Here is an 18,726-nt window from a genome sequence, read left to right as displayed (position 1 = left end):
GACAAAAGCTCTTAAAAATGCCATTTTCAGGTAGAAGTGGTTCTATAATTTTGAAGAACAAATCCCTACTCAGGATAAGCCATTGCACGTAAAGTTACATCTCACTAGAATAAGAGATGAGCACAGACCTAGTCCCTAAATCCTGTTTTACAAATTGCTACTGCGTTTTGCAGTTGGCAGCAGTCTCTCATTACCATCAGACCACTGGCATGAACGAAGCCAAGGTAATTTTATTTACAGTCCCAAAAATTTGGAATTGTGTCTTACTCAGCCTTTTATTTCTTCCTTATTACTACAACATAAAGGAAATTTTAAAATACACGACTTTCAAATCCTGACATTCACTATTCACCCTCTCTCAGACCATCACACTCTTGTTATTCTTTGAGGGTTCCAATGCCAAGTAAAAATATGAGCTTTTTTATGGCTTTTGTGAAAGATTTAAAGCTCTGATAGCTGCATGTCTTCTGACCTGAATTGAGTTGCTTGATAACATATTCCATCTGTCGAACCATCTCTCCACTTCTCTCCTTGATAAAGCAGCGCAGAATTTCTTCCATTCCCTGCATGTAGCAGAAAACATTGGGAGATCAGTGTTTCATGTGACCACAGTGACAGAGAACTGTTAGCTAAAATATCTTTTTTTTTACTTTTGGTCAGGAAAAACACAGGCAGTGTGAAGCAAACCACAGTGTTCAGCTCCAAGTGTTGCACAGACAAAAGAAATATGCTCTCTAGATTGCTTCAAGGCTTAAAAGGAGACATGTCCATGATGAACAGCAAATTTTTACAACATATCTGTTGCTTTTGCCTTCTGAATTCTGTACACAATAGTCATCAGAACAGGATCAAATTTGCATCCACAGAGACAACAGTGCAAGGTTCAGAGCAGGAAAGCAAAAAGCAGAACCAGCTTTGACCTTAAACCTGGTCTCTATGGCTCCTTATAGCCTTGATGTTGTGTCTTTAAGCATTTAAATCCTCTGTGCTCTGTGAGGTAGAACATCTGACAACTATTATGTCTCCATAACTCTCTGGGTTAGTTCTTGAGATACAAAGACATGCTGCTATCCCAGGAGCAGCTTCCTCAAATACAGAAGTTGAAACAGAGTTGTTACCATTAGACTAACTTTCACAGGCAATCAGTTCCTAGTTCTGAAACCTCCCTCCTGCTGCCTTCCCCAGATAACCATGTCTGTATCAGGCAGAAGGAAAAGCTGCAAGAACTCCTTTTAGTAGCTACTCACTGGTGCAGAATGAGCTACTTAAGGGGAAGAAGTAGCAGGTGAGATGAAAGCATCTCCTGGGCCACAAGGAGTCTACAAAATGCTATGAGGACACACAATTCTAAAATAATACCTTTCATTTATAATTCACACAGAATCCTTCACAGTACTGGGGCTCCACTCCTGGGAAAAAGACCTGAAAATATGGCAGAAGTGTTTGGGACATACATTCATACTCCCCTGAGGATCAAAGGGGAAGGGGCTCTTGTGGGTTCCCTTCTCGAAATGCCCTGGCTCCCTCCTCACAGCCCTGCTGTGCCCTGCTCAGCAGCTCCCTGTCTGGCCCAGCTCTGGCAGAGGAGTTCATTTTCATGCTATGCAAAGCAGCATTTCTTACCATTTCTTTGGCTTCTTCTCGGACAGAAGGGATGGCCAGAATACTGTACAGTGCTCCATTCACATAGGACTGGACCTAAGAGGAAGAAACAGTCATACCATGAAGAAAAACTTACATTCATCCCAGCTGACTCTCAGCAAAATATAAGAATGAAAGGTAGAAATCAGGTAGAAATAACTAATAATTTTTAGAATTTTCCTCTGAGGTAGTTCAATTTAACATCTAAGATGCAAGTGTACCCTGAGACAGAAAAGAAAGGAACCACAAAAGGTTAAAGTGACAGGTCAAGTGAAATGTAATATAAAAGGATATTAGGGCTTGAATGTCACAAGTCTACAACTTTCTTATAGCATTCCTTAAAACTACAACAAATGTGTTCCCCTGCACCTGATGTTTTGCAGAATGGGTTTGCATCATACATTGTTCATGTCATGAACGAGTTAAGCCTGAGTGATTTGTGCATGATATTTAAGCAGCATCAGAAACTGCAATCAAAGCACATGGACTGCAGGGTAACTGCATCCAAAAGCTCCCATTCTTAGCTGCCAACCTTTGTTAAAGCAAGACATGCTTCTGTCTAGAAAGACCTCTGCTCAACAAAATAAAATGTACGCATTTGTGAATTTTAGGAAAAAGTCCTGCAACTTAATTACATGAGGGTCTAATAAAGGAAACAAAACCAATTTACTTTTCACATTTTTTTCATTTCCTCTTTTTTAAAATTTCTCTTTCCACCTTTTCATTAACCCAAAGTTTTCTGTACAAATACCTTAGGATTCTCATGGTCAAGAAGACTAGAAAGAACTCTGAGCGTGTGATTTGGGATACTTGCACATATTTTCTTCCCTGCAAAGGCAGAATACATAAATATGCTTGAAAAATAGAACAGATAAAAGCAAGTTTTTTTCTTACTTTTTAGAATCAGTATTAAATAAAGTTTGCAAAGAGCAATACTGCTTCTTGTTCCTGACAAATGCTGCTCAGTGTAACTGAGTTGAAATCGAGAGAAGTAACTCTGGATTTATGCAGCTGTAGTCTTGGACAGGATGCAACACAAAGGGGATTTAAAAATTTAACAAAGGCATCTTTTGGCTTACAAGAAGCAGATGATTTTTTACCCTTACCTTACTTTCCTTTTTAAAAAGAAATTTAAGCTCTTTTAAAGTCTCTTGGACACAGACAGGATTGCATTTTCTTGAGGGGAATCTCTGCATTGTAGAAGTGAAGGCAAGGTGAAGGTTAAGCTCCTCACCATTACTCCTCAACTCAGTTCTTTCTGTTTACAAAGAAATCTCTTACACAGAGTCTGTAATTGGACACAAAGTCCTTTGAAAAGTGGGCCTGGAATGTAGCAATGGCAGCCTTCACATACTAATATGAAAAACAATCAAATCTTATAGGGTGCCATTGCTTATTTCTTTGCTTAATTCTGTAACATTTGGTGAAGCTAACCTCCCATAACTGGAATTTTTGGGAAAAGAGATGTGCCCAAAAGCATTGGTTATAGCACTCAAATATCTCTGGTTGTGGTCCCTGCTGCTGATTGTAGTCACTTGAAAGAATCCTGGTAAAACAGGAAAAAAAGATTCACAATCTTCCCTGTCTATTTCTTGGAATAAAGTTGTAATTCAAACTGTGAGACACCTGCACTCCGCAGACAAAGATTCATGAGCAAGGCAGCACAATACTCCAGGTTGTATTCAGACAGGCAGTCTGGGTCTATCAGAACATCAACCAGCCAGAAAATGAGCCCATCTTTGATCATTGCTGACTGCAATGTACGCCTAGGATCAAAAAACAAAATCAGATCACAAATCACAAATGCCAGATCACAACATAAATACCTTTCATATACATTTATAGCCAGTACAAGCACATCTAAAATACATTAGCCTGCCCCCCCCCCCCAAAAATCCTTAAACTACCCATTTTGGCAGAATCACTAAACTAAGTATTTAACAAAGCCTGGAGAAATTGAAGATGCAGATTCCCATATGGTTAGAGGACTACAATATTGTTGGATAGACTGGGGGGGTTGTCTTCTATTTTGTTCTTTTTAAATATGTGAACTGCTGAGGTAAATTTCTTCATTGTTTTCTAAGGCTTCTTACTCCAGCTAAAATGGCATTTTCAATTGTCTTTTAAAATTGGTTTAAAAACACAGCTACACACAACAGACCCATAAAACAAATTAATTACTTCTTCTTATAGGTAGCCACAGCACTGTAGCACTTTTGTACTGTCAATTTGACAAATGAGGTTTTTTGATTGAATCTATTTGCACTTTTCTCTACAGATTCTTAAATCTCATGCCCTTTTAACTCAACTTGTAGTTGCCCTCAAAGACTTTGCTGAATAAAGTGCCAGGTCATCTACAGTAGTAATTCTACATTTTACAATACAAAAAAAGAGAGAAGTATATACTGGCAGAAAAGTCTTACTGAAGAGCAGCATTTTTAATAGTATTATTTCCAAGAGATATTATATTTAAATTGCAAAGATCAAAGCAGGTGCTTTCCTGGCTTTGGTCCTGAAAACTCATATGTTTCTTAGTTCTGGATATTGCAGCAAGTCTATGGCATGGACTAAGCAAAACAAGGGAGCATCTGACCACATATTAAAAAAGTTTCCCTTATGTCAAGTACCTGGAATTAACCTTCTATAAGATTGTTACTTTTTAGAAAATAAGAAACTTCCAAATTTTCAAATTCCTCCAGACTGCTGTGAAAACAGAGTCCTTAAGATCATTTTTATTTAATAAATAAGGCACGCCCTTTACTGCTTTTGCGTATTTCTTTTGTGGTGGGCACTTGAGTCAGACTGCTAATGTAAAAGTAAGAAACAAGACAGCCCATGCATAGATAGCTCCAGGAAAGAGGGTCAACAGGATAAAGATGAAATCCCTGAAAAATGTTTGCAGAAAGGATAATGAAAACCTTATGCTTTGGAATGTAACACAACTCTTTTTTCCATGTAGGTTCGTCAGAGCTTTCTACATTAAGATTTTCACATTCTTCAGTTAAGGAACACATACAAAGCACACAAGGCTGTGGCAGGAGATGTGCATTTACTTGAGCCCTGACAGCTGGTAGGAAGTCAGGTTAATTCAGTCAGCAAAACTGAGTTCTCCTCCATAATAAGTGACATTGCTTTCATCAGCCATCAGGGGTTCTGATGATTGTTATGGGAAAATCAAGTGCTCTTCTTTCCTCCCTGACAGAGCCTAACTAGCCTGCATTTCCTCTCCTGCTGTCACCACCACACGCTGTGCTTTCATCACCTGAGGCTGAATTTCTGCAGAGCCCCCAGAACATTCTCCCATGTAAGGGAATCCTTGTCTTCAGCTTTCAGTCTGTCCTGCAGCATTTGCAGCAATGTTGGGTTCTGAGAAAGGTAGGCACGACCTGGTGCAAAAAGTGATGAAAGAACAGATGCTGAGATAGCAGCTATGACAGAAAAGCTCCCTCTCTTTGGAAAAGTAAGCAGGATTGACCTCAGTTTCCTCTTGACAAGCCACAATCTTGTGCCAAGGTCCAAACCAAGCTGTACAAAGTTGTGCAGCAGACCAGTTGCATTCAATCCAGACACTTGGGGTATTAGAGGGCCACCCTTGCCAAACAGTACCACACAGAATCCACTTTGAGTCTATGCTTTCTGATCTATCAGTTTTGTACAAGCAAAGAAAAATGTCCAAGGAGCTCCTGAAGGTCAGGTGCCTTCCTGCTACTGACTTCAAATGAGATTTCAGCGCCTAGCAATACTTAGCTCCAAAAATAACAAACTAAGAGCTAATTTGGGGCAGGCAGAGATACAAAGCTACATATATATGCATCTGGATTGTTAGCAGTGATGCACAAAGATTTATTCAGGTGAGGACCAACCAGGAAAATGCAGGAGCCACAGTAGTTACTACTGCACAGCCTGGAGCAGGTCTGCCCACAGGACCCCTAATTAATGGGGATTTTTCTCTTTAACCCTCGGGGAGAGACTGAACACTATATTAAAGGCAGTATCTGAGTAAGTTCCTACACAGATCACAAATCATCAAAACAAATCAGAAATACTGAACATACAGTGTCAAAATGAAAACTTTCCAGACACTGAAAAGCTGTTTTGAATGTATGTAACAAAAGATAGTGAATCCCTAGAAAAAGGGTGCAAATAAGGCTCTACATTTCCACATGCACTGACATGCACTTGTGAAGCACCAATAAGACAGCATTATCTGAAAATGCTATCTTATTTTTTGCAGTGAATCTTTTACCTTCTGTCAGTGAAGCAAAAGCATTGATGAGCCTTGCCATATACTGTCTGACTACCTCACTCTTAGAATATAATAATTGGAGGACACTTCTCTGAAAAACAAAGCATATGTTAATAAACCACAAAGAAGGAAACACAAAAGTTAGTTGTCTATAATGTTTTAAAAGCTTCATTAAACTTACACAGAACAAAAAAAACCTCCCTTTGAATGCTTATTGATTTGTCACTATGATGTACAATTTCTTTTTTTATTGGCAGGGAGCTGAAGGAGAGATGGAAAATGAACAAATAGGCAAATTACAGCTTCTCAGCTGAGTCTGTTAAAACACCATTAAACTCTATGGTGTAGAGTGGAAGTTATAAAGAGCCAACACAGTCTAGTTAAAGCTGGTACCAAAATTAATATTCAGTCAGTGACAACCCCCCCCCACAAACCAAACAACTTAGTTTTTGATGAACTTAAGTGCAGTAATATTACCTGAATAGGAATGCTTTTCTTTGACAACGAAGAGCGTGGGAAGCAGCTCAGTAACTTACCACCACCACCACCACATTGCAATTATTCCTAATCTGCTTTATTTCAGGCTTTACATAAAACTTCTCTCTTACAGAAATTTAGAGGGAGAAAAACTGATGGTTGATTTAATAATCCTTTACGTTTCCTAGTGGTGCAAGTGACTGTTGCAAAGACAATGAAGCCACAATAAACCAATTAGGCTCAGTGCCTGGAACCCCTGGGGAACTCCATTACACACAGAAGTCACTACAGCCAAAGAAAAACGTTTTACTTTTCTTAGCAACAGTAATGGGTTATCAGGGACTGAAACAAGTTTTCAAAATCAACACACCAGCAATTCCCTTTTCTAAAGAAAGGTGCCAATCCACCTCAAATTCCTAGAAACACAGCTGACCACACTACTGCAGGTGCACAATGACACTCCATAAAGGCATTGGGACTGAAGTCCAATTTAGCTCTTATCTTAGATCAGTGAAATGAATTGAGTGTATTATTTAACAATACACAATAACTCAAAAAGAGACACAGGATCTGATAAACAAGCAATAAAGGGCTTCAGGCTTCAGTTGAACTCACAGAGGTGAAGCACACGGAGATTATAAACTTCCATTTGTTTACAAGAACTGTATCTACACTAAGAGCTCTTGTAATGCAAAGCTTTGCCATCAACATTTAAAAACTGGGATGAAGGAGCTAAATGTATCACCTGATTTTGGCACTACCACATTTTTTTCTTCTCCCCTTCCAGAGTGCAGTAAAATTTTATGATCAGCACTTCATAGACACAAACGAGCAATATCACACAGTAACTGGACAACTGACAACTCTCAGTTTCGGCTGACCTGACAGTTGCTGTGGCAATCTAGGAGGTCATTACTGATGTAGGCTTGCATGATAGTGTCTCTCTGTTCTCCAGGATATGACGTTGTCAAGCGCTAAAATAAATAACAACATAAATAAACAAGTAAGAAAACTCACAAAAAGCCAAAACTATAGATTGATGACCTCAGGAGATTTTAAAGGTTCTGATACTCTGTAGCTGAGAAACCTCTCTCCTGGGGAGCAGTAATTCAACTTCAGTGACCTAAGGGAAAGAGAGGAAATGAACTGACCTGTCTCAGCTCTGTGATCCATTACAAAACTGTTACTTGGGAGCAGTCATCATTGCCCATACAGGAAGCATTCAGAATTACTTCCCATAAAGTTAAAACATCCCCTCTAATAGTTACAGATGTGGAGCTTTTCTTAAACAGACAGAGCACTAGGCTAGAAGTACCTCTGGACAGAACAGATTGTTTTTTGTGTGAAAACAGACACTGAAACCTGATCAGAATTCCACTATTATCATCTTTCATGACTGTCACTTTGAGCACATCAGCTTCCTTTCCAACAGGAAAATGTAACTTCCTGTTGTCACCTGTAATTTTTCTGAAATGTCATTGACCCAAGTGAACCAAAAAGTAGGTTCCTGTAAAATACCTTGATTATAAAGGAAAACTGGTGATTAGAGTCAGGTATGTCTCAGATACAGCAGTATTTATATAAAAATAAACCAAAAGGATACATGGAAAAAAGAACTGCCTAAAACAAAAATTTATTTGAAAGCACATCAGAAATTATTTCCACGAAGTATCTCAGAAATCTGGGAATTCCTCATGTGAGGAATCTGTCTCTCCTTAGATGAGAAGGACACTGCTACACTACAAACACCTCCTGCCTGGGCTACCTTCATCATCTCAACACTTTAGCAAGCTCCACCACTGAGGAAGTTGCCTGTGATGTTGCACTCATCACCAGAACAACTGTCCTCTTTGCAAAATGGCTCTGGATGCCTCCAGAGGCCCTGTCCTTACCCAGCGCAGAGCCTGCAGTAAGAGGGCCTTGAGACGATCACTCCCTGTGATCAAATCTTTCTTCAGCTTCTCATAATCCAAAGAGGGCAACAATGGCACGTCCTGTACCTTCCTAAATGCAAATGGAAAGACATTCATTAAAACTCTCCCTCCTCGTTCAGTGCAGCTGATGTTACTGAGGTGAGAAGAGCCAAAACAGGAAGTCTGCTTCAGGAAAAGAACTTCCATGTTTTCACATTTTTATTACTTTTATTACCGTTATAGTGTCAGAACAACAGACTTGTTAAATTTGGGGTTATTTCTTCATTATGCATGCAGCTCGCTTACCATCATAACTTGCAGACAGTAAACTAATAACCAGCCAGCTGATGATCTGAGATTTTTACTGGCACAAAACAGCACAGTAACATCCTTTTTTCCCCTCCCCTACTGGACCACAAGGGCATGAGGGTAGCAGCTCGTGGCTCTTGACACAGTCAAGACACAAAAAAATTGAAGTTAAGCCACCCCAAAATCCCCTAGTGAGTTCCCCATTTCCTGGGTTTGTGAGAATCAAACCAATTACAACAACAGGACTGAAATATGTGGAAACACTAAAAATACAGCAACAACCTCACAGGTGTGGAATGGCAGATTTACTGGATTAACAACATTCTGCTGAAATTAGAACGTTACTGAGGCTGCTCAGCACAAGAACACAGATCACACAATATCTGCATCAATGTTCACTGAGGTCAGAGGAAGCACAGAGGAGGAGTAAGTCCCATTTGCAGACAAGTGGCAGTGTGTACTTCAGTTTACAAACTCCTCATCTTCTCTACAGACAAAAATGAAGCTCAGCAACAAATACTTACATAGAGGCTAAAGATGCTCTTAACAGTGTGGAAGCCTGGATCACAAAAAGAGAAAAAAAGGAAATTACAGCATATAAGTCCAAATTTCACATAATGTTACTAATTAGATCTGAAGTGACCTCATTTCACTAACGTTCGTCAGCTCTTTTCCTATAAAAACCTGTGCTGTAAACCAGAAATAGCAATAAAGAAAGAGCACTTCAGTGTTTATCTTTCTTTTCCCTTAAAGTGTTTCCCAGGTAAAAATCTCTTTTGTTTTTGATCTGGCTATATTATCCTCACCCACATACTCCACAAATTATGTATGCTTGAAGCATTTAAAAAATAGTAATAAAAAATGAATAGAAACTACTATCTGAAGCCTGCTGAGGAAGATGAAGGACTTGCTAAGCACATTCATTGACTTCACAAATTTTTATTCCTTTAAAATTGCAATAATATTTCACTGGAGACCCAGCATGCATTCCTGCATATAAATTTATTGTAATTCTTTGTTTCAACACTAATGTTATCAAGTGCCTGCTGCCACCAGAATATACCCCTATATATAATTATTAAGATGTAAAGACAGGACTGTGTATTCCGGTCTGGATAAAACCAACATGAAATAGCATGCTATTTCTTAGTGGTTCTGCCTAGGACATTATAATTAAATTCTGAATATTTCTTCTCTGATGAAGGGTGACAAAGTGCCTGTACAGGCACCACTGTGCAACAAGGAACACCAGCACCATATAAAAGTTCCACATGAAAGTTGTCTGCCTCAGTAAATATTTTTTGCTAGTCTTAATTGTAGGTAAGCAAAGAAGCAGCAATTCTGGCATAAGAGTGCTTTGTGTCATGCATTCTGATGTCAACTATATGCTGTATTTGCAGAATATTCAATGTCATCTCTTTGTGCTGATCTCTCTGCTAAAAATCTCTCATTACCACTAATGTCTGTAAAACTGGTCTTCTCTCCTAACTGAGCCTCTTTCAGTGGGAACTATATAATCGATGTCTATTGTCAGATTTAAAACTGTGGGATTTAGGAGACAAAAAGCATGAAATACCATAGAGAATATTGAATTGCACCAACTGACATATTCTTGCAAACACAACGTCATGGGTATCATTCCATGTAAGGAACTGCTCTCTTAGATGTGAAATAAGCTTGTATGCACATTGGGAAGCGTTTTATATTATGTCAATGAATTACTTGTGCACAATAGACAATTTACAGGTCATACACCTCAAAAGCAACCTGTCTGGACCAGCTGTTCTCACATCATAGTTTATCTTACACAATACAAAAGTCTTTCTAAATATCTTCTCTGCCCCTGGACTGTTTTGCCCTCCTTCATTTTCCTTAGCATTTTCGGTAAGTATAAAGAGTTAATTTTGTTCAAACAAAACTGTTTTCTCAGTCAAAACCTACAACCTTGTAGCTGCATGTGCAATGAAATCACAAATCACTTTCGTTGCCTCTGTCAGCACCTTTCTCCTTTCTCCATTAGAGGAAACAGAGGAAAGTGACTGTAGCACTTGAATGCAAAAAAAAATTACAGAGCCCTTGGGGATGGAAGGTCAAACAGAGAATAACAGTGTGAAAAGAAACAGAGCAGGGCACTAGGGCTGTATAGATGTATATAAAGATTCTCTGCTTCTCAACGAAGTCTTTTTCACACATCTCTTTGCTGTCTTAGAAAAACGTGCTCCAACCAAAATCTGTCCAGGGGATAACTGGTTAAGATATGCCCATATCACTCTTCTACACAAATAAAACGTTTTCGCAAATGTAGGATTTTGCAAGCTTTTATAAAATTTCAAACGCCACGAATTTCAACTTGAAAAACATTCAGATCAAATGGGACAAGGTCCTATTAATTCCCAAGTTACTTTTTAAGCCAGCAGATGGAGCACAGCAAGGTATTTATTGTGGTTTCCTTCTGTACTCTTCCTACACTCAAAAAGGCACCAGGGAGTGAGGCAGGTCCTGCTCTGGGGCTCTGAGGGCAGAACCACTGAGCTGGAAACTCCTGGTCACTTTGCTGATCAGACCCACTTTATCAGTCTAGAACCTGCACAGGAGGGAGGAAATTCTTGTAGGCTTTTGTTGTTTCTGGGAAAGTAATAAGGATAAAGTTCATGTTACATCAGGTTCAATCATGAAGGCTAAACAGGAATGGAGAAAGTTTTGGGGGGCTCGTTTGTTCTTCACTGCACTGTCATTTCTCAATCTGACTACAGTCCAGCACCACTGATGAGCAGAAAGAAAGCAACCATGTTACAGGCAGAGGTTTCCTTTCTTCCTTTTCATCTGCATTACTGCAATTAGTCATAAGTAAGCTAATTTGTATCTGTGGTGTGCTGAGTAAGGCATCGGCTCAGGAGATGGACTTCTAGTCCTGATTGAGCCACCAACTGCAGACAGAATCCAAACACGTCATTTCCTGTCTCTGGGCCTCAATTTTTCTCATCTGAAAAGCAGATACAGGCACCAATCTCTTGGACAAGCTGGGTTTTGAGATATACCAATGAATGGCAGAGTGCAAGAGCTACAAGTTACTATTTTGCTATTAAAAATTGAATACTTATGGCACGATCACCATAAATAGATATGATTTAGTAGTTCCTCTTCTACTCATTTTTCTTAGATTACAAGATTTTCCTCGGCATTTTCTTCCAAGCCCTTCCCCCAGTCTTTCCTGGAACAGATTAACCATAATTTTAACCTTTTGAGTAACAGTATACATTAGCTTGCCAATGAAAGACCGAGTGTGAAGAACCTGGGGCAAACATGTTCCTATGTCCCAAGAGTCATAGACTTCATCTTGAAAAAAATACATTTCATGCAAAACCTATCTTGAGAGAGGATCATTTGTCATAACTGAAAGACATGCAGAAGCTCAGTGTCTTAAGGAAAGAGAGAGAAACACAAGAAAAAAGCAGCCCAAGCACAGCTCATTCTGGTAGGATCATGGGGTATGACTTATGTTTGTGTTGGTTCTTGCCAAAGCCAAACCAGATGCCACATTAAGTAAAATAATTCTGTCACAATGCACATTAGCCACAGATGCCATCCCTTTATTTTTGAACAAAGACAGGGAAGAATATGAACAGCATGGAATAAACCAAAGAAGTTCAAAGGGAAAAAAATAAATCAGTATTTATAAAAGAAAGCAGATGCACTTCATGTGCAAGCCAAAACCACAACTGATTTTATCAAATACTGCAGCTCTATATTCAAGCCATATCCCCCTTTGATGTATGTATTCATAATATATATGAATTTTATTTGCTGAAGGCAAAGCTGATAGCCAGATCCTGTCCTCAGTTCCCACTCTGAAAATGTGCTGTAAGAATTCAGTATAAATTCAATGCAGATTCAAAATTAATAATCAAAGATACGTGATGAACATGTGAAGAGTAAAATCAAAATTTGAGCAGATTTCTACAAATTATTAGAACTCACAAATCTATGTTGAGTTCATTTGTTACACACCAATAACAAGAATACTGCTCCACACAGCCTGTGAGGGATTAGACCCTGAGCTTGTGTAACCTGGCAGGTCTACTGGGGCTATGCAAAGTATTATTTCATAAGAAGATCTGCAAATGTTTTTAATTATTTTTTCCCTGCTTATACTAGAGATATGTTGTTATGAAAACTTCCCACTTGCCATATAAAACAGGTTCTCTAAGACATCTGATGTGTACATTAAAAAGTCACACAGTAATACTGTGTGATAATGTAATGACAACACAAATGTCAGAAAGAAGTATAAAATACTATACATAAACAGTGAGTGGAACTGAAAGAGAAATACCTCAGAATCAGAGTCAAACAGCTCTACAAAAATTTTATAAACAACTCTGCACAGTAAACGATTACATTCTACATTGCATAAAGTTACATTTAACCAATGCTTTGTACTAATCTGTGTAAGGAAAAAGCTTTTCTTTAGCAAAAATAATTTGATTCGAAATTGTTCATCTGTCATCAACCTTTCTTAATCTCAAAACAGAACATTATATGAAGGAACAAAATGCTTAACATCAAGCAAAAAGTATCCATTATGAACATCCATGTCACCAATGGGAATAGGTTGATTGATAAAGGTGATCTTTCACCCAAGGTGGATGTGGGTAGTGTTCTCTACATCAAGATAAAAATAAGTATGTAAGGAATAGCCCATCGTATCAAATATTTCTATAACTATTTCTCAAAATAAAATGGTTTTTTTAAGTGGAAAATTGAATGCCCACAAGTGTTTAATTCCAGGTGATATGTATGTTTGAAATTTAGGTAGCTTTTCTTGAAAGGCAAAATCTTGTTTTACCTAAAGAAACGGATAAAAATATAGATAAGTATTATTTTAAATTGACTGGCATTTTTCAGAATTGGTGTCAATCACTTTTATCAATTGATTACATACTGACTTACTTAGAAGTAGACTCATTTCCCTTCTTCACAAAGAATGCACTGACTGTGGGCAAAATTAGATACTTATGGTGTACTTGTAGTAGTGCCAGAATACAAACTTCCATCTGGGTTACAGAAGTCACAGGCAGTACAGAGAATATAATTTTGTGTTTTCAGAGAAAGAGGATCATTTTATCTGTGTGAACGAATTTCATATCCTTTACTACTGAAAGTTTGACTTCAGGAACAAAAAATACAAATATGTAGAATACAAAACATCTCTTTGAAGAGGGGATTTGCTCAATTATCTTGAGCAATAGTATTTATTTGTTTTGTCAAAGGTGTTGTGGGGTCAGCTGGCTTTGGCACACTTCTGAGAGAATGTATACTATATACAGATGATCCCATGGAAGAAACAATTGCTTTCTGCATGCTATAAGAAGCTGTGTTCCATGTAAAAGTTGTGGACAAAGCTGCTCTTATGCTGACATGCCATGTTATGCAGATTATAAAGCCATAAGGTTACCCAGAACATCTATTCCATTCCCCATGCAGAATTTTCAAGCCTTGCACATTTTCTGCCTCTTCATAAACCACAGAGTTAATGTCATGACAAGTTAAAAAGCAGGGAAAATTGCTGCACGTTGTGAAATAAAGAGAAAGACTGTGACAGGCTGAGCAGGCAATGTGAAAGGAAATAAAGATAGACACTTACATATCCGTCATCACAAGGGCTCATAGAGTAATATCCCTTTATAGGCAAACAGACACACATTAAAATAAAGAAGATTAAAAAAATAAGTTAACAGAAATAAATCACAGAGAAATGCACAGTTCTAAAAAAACAACCAATAGAAATTAGCTAAAAAGTATCAGATTATTAGCTTTGAAAAGAAAAGCATAAACATGTTCTCCCAATCTTCATACTTGCATGTCTTAGAATTGAAATTGCTGTCTCTTTGATATATTTGGAAGTTGTCCTCCCAACACCTGGCAAACACACCTGGGCTGCACATTGTTCCACAGTGTCAGAACAGCCACACAAAAAGCACTGACAAATTTACAGGAATGTATGACCTGTACTGCTCACTCCACTGAGGCAGCCAAGAGAGATACCCTGAAAATGGCCTGGACCAGAAGACCTCAGCTGCTGAGAAAGCACCTGCCACCATTCTCCACACTTGCTTTGACTGGAGCTTCTGACCAGCACATAACAGAGACTGAGACAAATTAAAGGTGTTTCAGCAATGTTATCAATTCTTCATCCCAAAAGGTTTCAGGGATAAACTAAGAAAGTCTCTGAAGGGAAACTTAGGATGTAGTTACTAAAATAAAGAATGGTGCTAATTCATGGTTTGAGTAGTTTAGTACAAAATATGCCATGTTCTCCTTAATTAGACTAAAATACTTAGAACAACTTTGTATCTAAAAAGAACAGTGTTAATTAAAAATAAAAGTACACAGTTCAACACAATGAAATAAGACCAATATTAATTATTCTGCTTCCAATCTTTTTGTGCAAACCTGCCAGTACTTACTTTAGAAGACATATTTGTACAGATGAATAAGCACATAAACACCCTATTTAGCAGGCTGCTCTTTAACAGACATATACAGCCTTACACAAAATACATAAGAAACTTGCCACTCTTCACTGTGAGCAGAAAATAAAGTTCTGTTTATTCTTTAACCAATTTAAAAAATCTATCATTCTTCTTTTTATTAACATGACACTTAGAATTCCCTGATGTGAATGATTACTTTAACATTCATGGTGCTATACACACATATAGACAGTTCCTGGCAAAGACAATTTAAATTTAAATTTTAAATTCTTCATTTAAAAAGGATGACATTGATAGAGATCAAAAAACCCAAACTAGAAACCTTCTATTACCCTGATCCTATGTTTCGTGTGGCCTGCTGGTGCAGAAATTTCATAAGTAAGAAATGGAATACTTGCCACCAACTATTACAGCTTGATGGCAAGTGCACAGTTGCAATAAAAACCATGTTTGAGAAAATACACAGAGTACAAGAAAAATAGGAGCCCATAGTAGTCATTACAGCCATCCCAAAAATAAAAAAATATTCTTCCTTGTTCGCAGTTTGTAAGTGACAGATTAACTTTACAGTGGAGCTGGTAATTTTGTCCAGTGACAAAACCCACCCTACTACTTTTCCACAGCTTCAAGAGTGGTATCAAAAGAGACCCAAAACTTGCAAGGGACATTAATTCACCTAATTGCAGCTACAGGTAAATATAATCAGACTGAATAGCAGCAAAAACATAATGGGTATTTATTCTATTCCATGACACAGGTGCAATACATGCAAACAACTTTACAGCTTTCAGGTCACAGAGAGATTCTCCAGTGGTGAACACCCGTCTCTACTATTGACAGAAATTGCATCTGAAGAAGCAGTTCCTGTTTTGCCTCTAATCCAAAACTTAGAGAACCTTATTACCTTATCCCTAATCCAAAATATTCCAGGAAGGTGTACACCTTACTTCAATCAAAAAAAACTATTTGTGGGTTTCAGATTTGAGCCTGTGCTACTTTTGATGGAGTGTGAATGCACTGTGTTTCTGATAAAGAGGAAGAATCCTCTTGGCTTCATGATGTGTACTGAGCAGAAAATTGCAGGCATCAAGAACTACAACCCCTGCTTCTTATCCCCCAGACAAATCAAGACTAGAAATGGAAAATCTGTAAAAAAAAAAATAAAACTTGACTCATCTCAAGAGTGTTAAAAATATAAGAGACTGTGATAGTCCTGTAATAGATTACTGTACTTGAAACTATACTTTTCAAATTTACCATTACCCACATCAGTTCTCTATCTAAAGGAACACTAGAAAATCAGAATTGATTAAATCTTCAAATAAAGGTTTCCTCAGCTTGTCAGACCTGCTGCTCTGACCTTCTTTTCTTAAATCCACACCTTTTGCTCTGACAATTCTCCCAGGTTTCTTATCTCCCAATTCAGGACCACACATGTCAAATGACATGATGGAAGGTGGTGATAACATTCAGCTGCAGCTAAGAGAAAAACCTGATGGTAAAACAGGGCTTAGAGAGGCCTTGGAAACGTCTCCCTACTGTAACACAGTGCTGTGGCCTCTCTCCCACTGCAGGCAGCAGATGCAGCCTGTTAATGGACTGTAGAACAGGCTCACGAGCTGGCAAGAGATAGGGAGTTATTCTGCAAAAGGATGAGATCCAACCCAGCTCACCAGAGAACACAAAGCTGACACTAGAAGCCCTTGCTAAATAAGATTTCGGGGTACGATGACAATGGAAAACTCTTTGGGCTGTCATTGTCTCAGGTCTCAAAGCCAGCTCAGTAAGATTTGCCTCTGGGATTTGCTCTCCTGATACAAATTTCTTCCAGTTTGAAAGGACAGGCACCCAGCCATGGTGAGGTGCAAGCCAGGAAGTTGATGTTTGCACATTGACAAGTGATACAGGTCACCTTTATTGAAATTTCAAAGCCTGAGATCTCACAGCTTTCTATTGCACAATACGACTTTGCCCAACATTAAAAGTTAAGCACAATGCTCTGGGAACAAAACCAACTTTGCATACAATGCCACCAAGGATATAATCCAAGGTATACTCCTTTATTTCCTTGAACAATACTTCATTTTGGTTACAGTACTCATATAATCCTTCTTCCCAGTGTAACTAAAAATTACCAGTGTGGCTGATTTAACAAAATATACTCTAAACCTCAAGTACAGATCTCAGAGAATTATGCAGTTTTAGCATTTTCTGCTCTCAGAACCTGACTCAAAACCTGGATTGTCCCCTGAGCTGCAACAGTACAACTGGCTGTGAACTCAAGCACCTCCTCTTTCCAAACTATGTAATGCATGTCCACTCGTACCCTAAATAAAAGTGATAGAAATTAAAGGCTGCATGACAGTACAACAAAAAAGAGTAATTTCCTTGCAAATTATTTCTTTTTCTGCTCATTTGTTTAGAGATATTGATCCAGTAGAACCAATTTATTTCAGAGTCTTGTCCTAACATTGGTGATGTCAGTGAGGTAGGATCATCCTGAACAGTCAAGGTGAAGTGGGGAAAAAAAAAACCAACCAACAAACCACCATATTTAATGCCTGATAAAACTCTTTAGACAATGACTGGGTTTTTTTAAGCCTCTCACTGATCTTGCCTACAGAATGAGGTAAGATGATGGTAAGGTAAGGATGAACAGAGTAGCTGCCCCTCTTGCTAGTGTCTTCCCTCTGCAATTATGCAGCTGGCTGCCTCTTACAGCAGAAGGAGGTTTGTGAAATGGAGTAGCTGGAAAGACCACACTCTAGTGCCTCTAAGTAGTTATGGGCAAAAAGTGAAGGAATCTTCCAACATAAATCCAGCACAGATGCTGTGAACTCGTGCTACTACTTAGCCTGGGTCACAGTGCCTCCAGCTTTATTCCAAAACTTATGCAAAAACCTGAAACCACTTAAGGGTAGAACAATAACATCTGAGTGTATAACAATGAAGTACTTGAATCCTTGAAGAAAAAGTAATGGCATGCCTGAGTGGCCTAGTGGCAAACAGAATTTTACTTCATCTCATCTGGCTTCCTGCATCAACAAAGCCAGGGAGTGGTTAGAAATATTCTGGGATGAGAAAGCAGTCTCATTTTTCTTTTCATAAGAGAATATCTATTTTTTCTTCTAACTTTTCTTTTATTTGCGTTTCTACATGTTTGCTATTCATGCATAAAACCAGAATTCTTTACATGGGAAATAATCAAGAAAATACAATCAATCAGGAGGGGACAGAAGGATAAGATGAGGAAACCTGATTATGATGCAGTTAATGTCTATATGCAAAGACTGTGATTAGCCCTTCAAAACTTGGCTAATGCCTCAGAGAGCCTGTGTGGATCTGCTTATAGAAACAACATGAGAGTTCAACCACAGTAGCTGCTGGAACCTCAGTCTCAAGGCGTGACCTAAACCACTCTAGAAACCCTTAATCTAAACAGTCTCAGGGCTATAACTGAACTGGTCCTTTACTAGAGAGCTTGGCTGTCACAGCAACTACCTCAAATAAATGGATAAATGAGCCACAAAGTCATACAGAAATAGTTCTGCTAGCAAAGCCTCGTATAAAAATAGATACAACTGTGACAGGAGAACACAGCTTTACTCAGGTTAACCTAGTTAAGGGAGACAAAAATTTACTTCCA

At 38.4% G+C, this 18,726-nt stretch overlaps 1 protein-coding gene across 1 annotated transcript in view; it reads right to left on the bottom strand.

The window, feature by feature from the left end:
- Positions 1-18,726, bottom strand: part of ARMC9 (armadillo repeat containing 9) — a 54,301-nt gene that overhangs the window by 21,067 nt on the left and 14,508 nt on the right. Inside the window, 10 exon segments of the mRNA XM_063408049.1 lie at positions 473-563; positions 1,624-1,698; positions 2,393-2,469; positions 3,268-3,407; positions 4,904-5,027; positions 5,888-5,978; positions 7,246-7,338; positions 8,257-8,368; positions 9,111-9,145; positions 14,231-14,266. Coding sequence (XP_063264119.1) covers positions 473-563; positions 1,624-1,698; positions 2,393-2,469; positions 3,268-3,407; positions 4,904-5,027; positions 5,888-5,978; positions 7,246-7,338; positions 8,257-8,368; positions 9,111-9,145; positions 14,231-14,266 — 874 coding nt within the window.

The sequence above is a fragment of the Prinia subflava genome, chromosome 11 (assembly GCF_021018805.1).
Source record: "Prinia subflava isolate CZ2003 ecotype Zambia chromosome 11, Cam_Psub_1.2, whole genome shotgun sequence".
NCBI lineage: Eukaryota > Metazoa > Chordata > Aves > Passeriformes > Cisticolidae > Prinia > Prinia subflava.
This window is presented reverse-complemented; position numbering and strand designations above follow the sequence as displayed.